The sequence below is a fragment of the Anomaloglossus baeobatrachus genome, chromosome 4 (assembly GCF_048569485.1).
Source record: "Anomaloglossus baeobatrachus isolate aAnoBae1 chromosome 4, aAnoBae1.hap1, whole genome shotgun sequence".
Taxonomy (NCBI): Eukaryota; Metazoa; Chordata; class Amphibia; order Anura; family Aromobatidae; genus Anomaloglossus; species Anomaloglossus baeobatrachus.
Genome location: NC_134356.1, coordinates 392,818,745 through 392,828,580, shown reverse-complemented (window position 1 = coordinate 392,828,580; position 9,836 = coordinate 392,818,745). Strand labels below are relative to the sequence as shown.

Here is a 9,836-nt window from a genome sequence, read left to right as displayed (position 1 = left end):
TGTGCAAAGCACTAACTGTTCTTGGAAGATTAAATGAAATATAGCAAGTATTATAATTTCTACAATGATATAAAATGTGTTTATTGCTGCACAATACACAGATGACCATTTTTATTGAACATGTAACGATATATGTATGACTGTAAAACATTATTGACATGTTCCGTAGGTTAAAAATATAAAAAGTAACTGTTTAAGCATAAGAAACTGGAGCTGCCCAGCAACTCTCACAAAGGTGGATATTTATTATAAAATCAGAGCATTCGTCAGATTCTAAAAGCTACATCACATTAATGTACTATATATAAAATGCCAGGGTGCATAGAATAGGTGATCGATGCTAATATTAAAGCACACCGGAAGCAATCGAGTATACCCCTTGTCACTCAATACAACTATAATAGAAATATGGAGACAAACAAATGCTCTCACATGGCTGTTTCCATACCTCCATAGAGTTGTTTGAATTGGCAGTATTCTTCCGCTGATGCTTCATGGAATTCCAACTGCCATGGATGTATATGGAGCAAAAAACTCAGGCACTCCATAGCAGGGAAAGGTGGTTGTCCGAGCAATGAGGTCCTCTGTGAGCTAACACTTATTGTCTACCCCGTGGATAGTTATAGGGAACCTATCATGTCCACAAACACTATTAAACAGCAGATATGGGGCTAATCTGCAGCTTAACTCCTTCAACCCCGGGCGATTTTCCATTTTTCGTTTTTGCTCCTCTTCTTCTGAGAACTGTAACTTTTTTATTTTTTCGTTAATCTTGCCATGTATGGGCTTGTTATTTGCAGAACAAGTTGTACTTCTAAATCAAACCATGAGTTTTATCATATAGTGTTTTTGAAAACGGCAAACAAATTCCAAGTAGTGATGAGCGAGTACTAAAAAGCTCGGGTGCTCGAGGCTCGGGCCGAGCATCCCAAGATACTCGTGTACTCGGCCCGAGCACCGAGCCCAATGTTATCCTATGGAAGACCCAAGTATTTTTGTGAAATGACCCCCCGGCAGCATGTAGAAACCCTAAAAATGTCACAAAAGTCTCAGAAGAGTGCCCAAAGGACATGGCAACAGCATGGGGAAGACCCCTTGAAGCATTTATCACTCAAAAGTCACAGCTGTGAACAATTTTGTCCGAGTTTTACGCCATTTTTACGGACTCACCAGAAAACCTTCCAAAATGACACCAAAATGAATTTTCATGGCGGAAATGTTAAGGGCACATACCCAATAGTGAGATAGAGCTGGTGTATGTTACTTTTTGAGATTAATACATGAAAGATTTTACGTGAAAACCTTGTGTGGCACTCCGATGTCCAAAACGCACGTTTTGTGCTTTTTACTAACGATGTCGGTCATTTTTTTTTTCATTCTATCTCCCGTCGGTCGGTCTCGCTCTGTCTGTCTCTCTCTGTCTTGTCTGTCCCCCTCTCATAGTCTGTCGGTCAGTTCCCCCCCCCTCTCTTACTTACCGTTCCCCGATCACCGGCGCGGCGCTGCACGGCTGTTCACTAAACTCCGGCGGCTTTTCCTCTTTTGAAAAAGCCAGCCGCTCATTAATCAATCTCGTATTCTCTGCTTTCCTGCTTTTTGGCGCCTATGATTGGTTGCAGTGAGACACGCCCCCACACTGAGTGACAGCTGTCTCACTGCACCCAATCACAGCAGCCGGTGGGCGTGTCTATACTGTGCAGTGAAATAAATAATTAAGTGACAGCTATGGGCTGCCATTAACTCCTTATTACCCCGATTTGCCAACACACTAGGGTAAATCGGGAAGAGCCGGGTACAGTCCCAGAACTGTCGCATATAATGTATGCGGCAATTCTGGGCAGCTGCTGACTGATATTGTTAGGGTGGGGGGCTCCCCATAACGTGGGGCTCCCCATCCTGAGAATACCAGCCTTCAGCTGTATGGCTTTATCTGGCTGATACTAAAATTGGGGGGACCGCACGCCGGTTTTTTTAATTATTTATTTATTTTACTGCACAGTATAGACCGGCTGCTGTGATTGGGTGCAGTGAGACACCTGTCACTCAGCGTGGGGGCGTGTCTCACTGCAACCAATCATAGGCGCCTGTGGGCGTGGAAAGCAGGGAATATGAGATGGCTGTGTACAGAGCACAGCGTGCCCGCCGGTATAAAGGCTCGGTCACGCTGTGCGGGCCGGCTAATCACTGCAATTCCACAACTAACAGGGCTGTGGCATTGCAGTGGTCTGCCAGCCAATCCCTGCATGAGGGCTGGCTCTCAAAAGAGCGCCAACATGCAGGGATGAAGACCACGAGTACAGCACGAGTATTGCAAAATTACTCGGTACCCGCCGAGTAGCCCGAGTACAGTGATACTCGTGCGAGTACCGAGTAGTAACAAGCATACTCGCTCATCACTAATTCCAAGTGCAGAAAAATTGCAAAAAAAGTGAGATTTAACGATTGTTTTTGGGATATTTTATTCACTGCTTTCATTTTATGGTAAAACTGATGTGTTGGTGTAATGCCTCAGGTCTGTAAGAGTTCATAGATACCAAACAAGTATAGATTTACTTTTATTTAAGGGGTTAAAAAAAATTCAGAAGTTTGTAAAAAAAAAAAAGTGGCACACTTATTGTGCCATTTTCCGCAACCCGTAGCATTTTCACTTTTTCGGATATGGGGCTCAGTGAAGGCTTATTTTTTGTCTCAAGCTGGCATTTTTAATGGTACCATTTTTCGCAAATACTATGCTATGCTTGATCGCCTTTTATTGCATTTTGTGCAAAATTTGCGACGACCAAAAAATTCAATGTTGGTGTTCGGAATATTTTTTCTGCTCTGCCATTTACCGTTTTACCATTATTTATATTTTGATCGGGCATTTTTGAATGCAGTGATACCAAACGTGTGTATATTTTTTTATTTGTTTTCACCGTTTAATTCGAATGGGGGGTGATTTCAACTTTTAGGGTTTTTTTTATTTTTTTAAAATTTTTTACATTTTTTATTAATTTCACAAGTCAGCAGTCTGATCGCTGATTCATTTCTGTTGATTAGAGCTGCACAGCTCTGATCAGCAGAAATGCTGCATTCCTGTTACAGCCTCAGGAGTCATCACATGACCCGTTGCTACCATGGCAACCATTGGTTCCTCATGATTGCATCACAGGGCCTCCGATTGCGGCGGAGAAAGGCGTGTTCCCCGCTGTGGCAATTGAAATTGCAATTTAAGGGGTTAACAGGTGCGGATGGATCGCAGACATGTGCAGGGATCACCGCCACCTCACCTCAGTAGCCAGTGGTGATCACTCCTTCATGATTTAGGATGTACCGGTATGTCCTCAGTCGTGAAGGAGTTAATGGCATTCTAAAATTGTGCAGCCGCTCCACTGAAAGCCTGGCTACCAGAAGGAAATTACTTTTATTCCTCTTGGCAGCCTTTGGCTTTCAGTCATAGTGGTCCGGCCAGCACAGCTTCAGTTACCCCTCAGTATACCGTGAGCAGCGGATGTAAGCACATTGCGACACTGACTAACAGCCGCCTCAGCATTGCATCAGTATATAGCCGGCTGTCAGTCCGTCCTGGGGTGTGATTACCGCTGCTGTTCACGATATACTCTGTGGTGACAGAGGCACAGCTGGTGAAGCTTTAATGACTGAATGTGGCAAGAGAAATAAAGTTACATTTCCTTCTGGCAGGATAACCACATATCTGCAGATTAATAGAGTTTTCTGATATGATGGGTTCCCTTTAATAAACGTTTTAGCAAGAAAGCATATTCAAGTATTAACATCACTGATATGTATATGGAATTACTGTAACTTTTTTCAGAATTCCATAAGAATCAATATTCTATTTTATTCTTCATGAAGCATATCATGAGCTTGTACCATTATTGTTCTCTAATCCAATAGAACATTATTCATACACGATCCCCTCAGCGTCCAGTAATCAGGATAATTGGAATGCAGCCAAAGTGCCAGAAAACATACATCTAATGTAAATTATACCCAAAAGGTTACTGACTATTCCAGGCACGAATTCTTGTTTACAAGAGAAATCTAGCGCAAAATCTCAAGTCCCATACATTTTGTAGTCTCTATATTTCATACTTTCAGGTACATTGAGTGAGAATTTTTTTGTTTTAATGAATTTACATGTGTATTTTGTCCTGTGATTGTTGACAGTTGTGCATTCAGTTTTCGATTCATCATTTCCATATTCTTGCCATTCTTTTTGGCTTGCCGTAAAGATTTCTTGACCTTTTTCATGCGATCTTTTAACTGTTTGTTACGGGCCTCAAGTGATGCTACTTTTTGCTGTAGTTTCTTCACCCGATCCTCTTCTTCAAACAGTGCACTCTGAATAGATGAGCACATAAGCTATAGGTAAAAAAAAAAAGGACAATTATAAATGGTCAATACATTGAAGGCATCATGACCACTATGGAGGCATTAAAGAGCTGGTCAACTACACAGCATAGTGGCCATATCGATGTAAAGCTCATAAAGAAGGCTTTTCTTGAACACCTTGTGTAGTCAATTGTGCCTCTGAGTGGAATTACTGTGGTCCGCTCATCCCTATCACGTGACTCCCAGGCTCCATGATCTCTGAGATATGTTGATGTCACGTCAACTTCCAGTTGACCCAACATCACCGAGGCAGGCTCCAGTCTCCCTGAGTGACTGGGCTTGGAGGAGTTTCATGGCTCATCACAGACCAGCATCGCTCCTTCTTGCGGCACTCTACAGTGAAAGAGACAGCGTGCAAGATGCTGGGCTGTGACGAGTGGTGAAACTCCGCCCACAGTCCAGTCACTCACGGAGACTGAGGCCCGCCTCGGTGATATCGGGTCAACTGGAAGTTGACATGATATCACTGGATCTCAAAGGTCACGGAGCCCGGGGGTCACGTGATGGGGATGAGCGGACCGCAATAGCACCACTCAGAGCCACAATTGACTACACAAGTTATTTTCAGAAAAGCCTGCTTTATGAGCTTTACATCAAGGTGGCCAATATTCTGTGTAGTGGACTACCCCTTTAAGTGAGTCACTATACGGCTCCACCACACAATGTATTAATAAAATATAAAACTTCTATAACAAAGGCTTCAACAGGAAACAAATGTATGGATTTGTAAAGAAAGAAAATAATATTAGTATATCTCTGTATGAATTACAAAAATATGTCCATTAAGGCCTCGTGTACTGTACATATTTCCATTAATGTCATATAAATCAAAGTTGTACAGAATTGTAATACGTCTAGCTGAACGAGATCTAAGCATCAAAGCAAAATTATCAAAGGAAATACAAGTCAGAGAGAAAAATGTAAAATGTTAATTTGTGCTTTATAGGACAAGAGAAGCTAAATATTCCACAGTTGCACTAAATACCTGAACAATTATCGGAAATTATGTTTGCTATTTCAGGAAGAATTCACTGTCTGCCATTTATGGTGGCTTTTTTTCTAGCAGCAGCACACAACAATATAAACTTAATGGTTACCCAGGAGGGGGTATAATGACTTAAAGATTTTATGTCCAAGAGAGCTCAGATATTTTTAAGTTGAGCACACATTTCTTACGGAAGACTAAATTAAGCCTTATTATTAAGGGTTCAGTGAACTTCTAAGGAATGACAGTAACATGTACGTCTTTCCATTAATTTTTGACCAAATATGGGTCTCCGTTCATCCTTACTGTCAGCACAGATTTGCGGCCACAATTAGAGAAATAGTCTATTTCAGAATATCAGAAGGCATATAGAAGGCAAAAAAAAGTCAAAAATGTAAAAAAAAATGAACACTAAAAATGTTATCAATGTGTATACAGTATTCTCCAGTGAAAAAAAAATATTCCCATTGAACAGAATTGTTTTATTCTTTTGGACATTAGCATATCTCTGCTGTTATTGTTATAGTGATAAAATTCATTAGGTTTACCTAGACATTTTTAAGAAATTTCACGATCAGCTTTTATCACAATGCAGTTTTAGTATGCTTCTGTACAAATCATTTAAACTGAGATTTTACGAGAACCCAGATGTAAAAATACACCAAACCACTAGGTGTTGCCAGGCATACTAGTTGGGTGGATCTGCTGGGTTTGTACACTAGTTGTCGCTAGACACACTTAGTGAGGGGCAGTCAAACAAGCCAGGAGTCAAAAGCCAGGAGATAACGTAAATGACAAAAGGAGCGAGCAGAGTCGGAGTCAGGGGATGAGCCGGGGTTGGTAAACAGAGAAGTCACGTAAGTACAAGGGAGCGAGCAGAACTGGAGTCAGAGAACAAGCCGAGGTCAGGGAATAAAGTCAGTAGTTAGAGGGAAACAGTGGAACTTGGTAGAAGTATCGGATCAAGTTCAGGTCAGACACTTACGGGAACCAGAGACATGCACTGCAAAACAGGAACTATCACTGGCGGCATTCCAAGTGAAAGAGCTCCCAGATAAAGAGGAGCAATCACCCGTAACGAGCCTCTAAAGAACAGACCCCTCCCACACCACACAGGACTCGACTGGGAACCAGGGAAAAATATGATGCCCAGCATTAGCTCTGCAGGAGAGCAGAGCACCACTGCAGAATAATGACATTCATTCACAACTATTTATAAGGGTGTTTGTCCTCTTTTATGATAAATACATGATGTCTTTACCTTGCTGAGAAACTGTAAATTACATAAGCTTTTTCAAAGATAGGCAAACTCATTATTAGACTAATTTCCACCTATTAAAAATGGTTAAGAAGATAATTTTATTGAATACTCTGCAGAATGTATTATAAGTGAGCTGAACATGGACAAAACAGAATTCATTGTCTTTCCTCCTCCTCACTCAACCCCCCCACCTGATAAATCCATCAATATCAATGGCTGCTCACTTTCCCCAGTGCCACGTGCTCGCTGCCTAGACTCTGATCTCTCTTTCAAGCCACACATCGAAGCCCTGTTCACCTCCTGCCGCCTCCAACTAAAAAATATTTCCCGGACCCGTACATTCCTTTCCCAAGAAGCTGCAAAAACCCTAGTACATGCCCTTATAATCTCCCGCCTGGATTATTGCAACCTCCTGCTCTGTGGCCTCCCTTCTAACAGTCTCACACCCTTACAATCTATTCTAAACTATGCTGCCCGGCTCATCCACCTGTCCCCCCGCTGCTCATCCACCTGTCCCCCCGCTACTCCCTGACCTCTCCTCTCTGCCAGTCCCTTCACTGGCTTCCCATTGCCCAACGACTCCAGTTCAAAACACTAACCATGACAACCATGACATTTTTTTAAGCTTTCTTAAAAATTATCTTCTATTATAATTTTTTCCGTTAAAAAATAAAAAATATATATGAACACATTGGCATCAAATTCTTCAAAATGGTGAACAGGGGTCATGACTTTAGTGCAAAATGCCCTTTATTTTTTGTCTTAAGCTGTTGGTTTTTTTCTTTGTAACTTTTTTGTAATCTAAAAGGTCATAAATCTTTAAAATGATGAATGTTTCTCTTCAACTGTGAATGTGAGAATGTAACAAATGGCACAAAACATATTGAGAAGAGGGTGTAAACACTAAAGCCACTAATAAAGAGCAAAAAGAAATAGTAATGACGAAGTCATTGTACTAAATCTTATTATTAGTTCACAGTCACACAACTTTTGGAGATATTACCCTTTCCTAAATCACAAGAAACTTACTTTTCGATTTCCTTTTTTTAACCTGCTTTTAACTTCTTGTTAGTTTCCAAACGTTTTTATGCAGTAAGTAGATGGCGAAAGTCTGTTCACTAACGTCTTGTCAATGATCTCAACAGGGAGAATGACCTCCACTCTGTTTTACCGCTGAAGTGTTCAAGTGGTTTAGTGGCTTCTGCCAGAAGCTGCATGCAGAGGATGGTCAAGAGGAAGCTTCTGGTGAGGTTACTTAGATATGCTTTCAAGAGGCAATGATGTTTGCCTAAATGTCAAATGGTTAAGAACTCTCATGTGGGCTGTTCCAAAAACAATAAAAGGATAATACCATACTTAAAATTGCATACACCACTACGCACAACCATCCAATGAAAAACTAGCTAAAAAAATAATTTATCCTATTTCCTTATTTTTGCCGCTTTAAGCTCTTTACACCAACACATAAACAATTCCATTAATTCTTTTTGCAAGTTAAAAAAATAAAATATACTGATTGTATTACTATGTGCCATTTATTGAGGTCCAATTATACTATAGTCTGCATAGTAAGTATGTAATCTGTTGAAAAAGAAGGAGATACTAAGCCAGTAATTTAATGGTCTGGAAGTTTGTACGGCACAGGTAAATATTATAAGCAGAACACAGTGATTTATTGCTACTATTGCCAGACTAAGTTGTATTTATCAGGGAGCCAGATACACTGCAATTTAGGAAGTATATAACGTCCGGTGTTAGTCACAAAAGTGGAGTATTGGCACTTAGATGTTTTTTTCAGTCACACTGTTAGTCTTTAATATAATTTAATGTTTTGGCATTGTGGCTTTTTCCCACTTTCCTGGGTGTGGTATGGTTAACTGTCTGGATACACAATATACTAGCAAAATATAGAGTCTAAATAATTTAAAGTTATAAAAAACATGTGTTTTTATATGTCATGCAGTTTCAATAGGTTTTTCTTAAGATTTTTAAAACACAGAAAACTCTACATATAATAAACAGAGAAAGAAGAGCCAGCACAATCTGAGAGTGGCATGCATCATATAAAATTGCAAATTCACGGATTTATTCCAACTGTAATATAATACAAAATGAGATTTTTAGCAAATAATTGATCAATGCTGACCACCACCATTACCATGCATGCCTGAATTTGGTAAGCAATATATTCCTCCTGTTGGTAGCTATTCACATTCAGTTGCCTCACCCTTTTCCACAGGCAATGTTAATTAAAGTACCATACTTGTGTCTGGTCCGCCTTTATTTATGGTTGCTGGTCTGGCACTGTGAAGGTCAGTTCTGACATTGTCCTGGTGTGTGTGGTGTTTGCTGCGCACGTTGGGACCTGGGCTGGCTTTTATTCGCAGTTGCCTCTTTTTGCGACATGGAAGCAGTTATATATAAAGGTTACAGGTATGTGTGCTTCAGTATATGGTTCTGCTTTTATTTTATCTATCTAGGAGGCCGCATGGCCCATGAAATACATAATATAGAGTAGGACCCCCCTATCAAGATTTGCCGTGAAGTGGCATGTGTGGCTCAAAGAATTGATCAATTATTTGCTAAATACCTAATTTTATATTATAATACAGTTGGAATAAATCCGATAAATCCATGAATTTACCCTTTATATATGACGCATGCCACTATCAGATCATGCTGGCTCCCTTTTCAATATAAACAGAAAAAAATTATGTTTCTGCCAGCATGCAGGCTAGCTTAACTGTACAAATAAATGTAATATGAAATTAACATATCATAACATCAAGTATTCTCAAGTACAAATTATGTCCAGCATGTCAGAACATAAAAAATAATAAGAAAATTGGAGGGGAAAAGAGATAAGGAGAATAGAATGGAAATATATCATACCAAAGTAATGGGAACCGCTAAGGGTGAGGAGGACCAGAGGTTCCAGTCTTAATTCAATGTGTAACTTGGGTTTGGACTGCAGATTAGTGGCAAGAATATATTTATAGTGAAAGTGGGAATTTTTCTTCCCATACAGTTCTGATAATTAGGACTCTAAGTCGGATTTCCATTTGGCAGCCAAGCACTGTCTAGTTTGAGATAGGTACAGTGCCTTGCGAAAGTATTTGGCCCCTTTGAATTTTTCAACTTTTTCGCACATTTCAGGCTTCAAACATAAAGATAAAAAATTAAAATTTTATGGTG

The 9,836-nt window shown here is 40.1% G+C and overlaps 1 protein-coding gene across 1 annotated transcript in view; it reads right to left on the bottom strand.

Moving 5' to 3' along the window:
* Positions 1-1,406: 1,406 nt before the first annotated feature.
* CCDC3 (coiled-coil domain containing 3) overlaps positions 1,407-9,836 on the bottom strand; it is a 135,706-nt gene continuing 127,276 nt past the window's right edge. Inside the window, exon 3 of the mRNA XM_075345269.1 lies at positions 1,407-4,365. Coding sequence (XP_075201384.1) covers positions 4,090-4,365 — 276 coding nt within the window. The 3' untranslated portion in view covers positions 1,407-4,089. The remainder of the gene's footprint in view (positions 4,366-9,836) is intronic.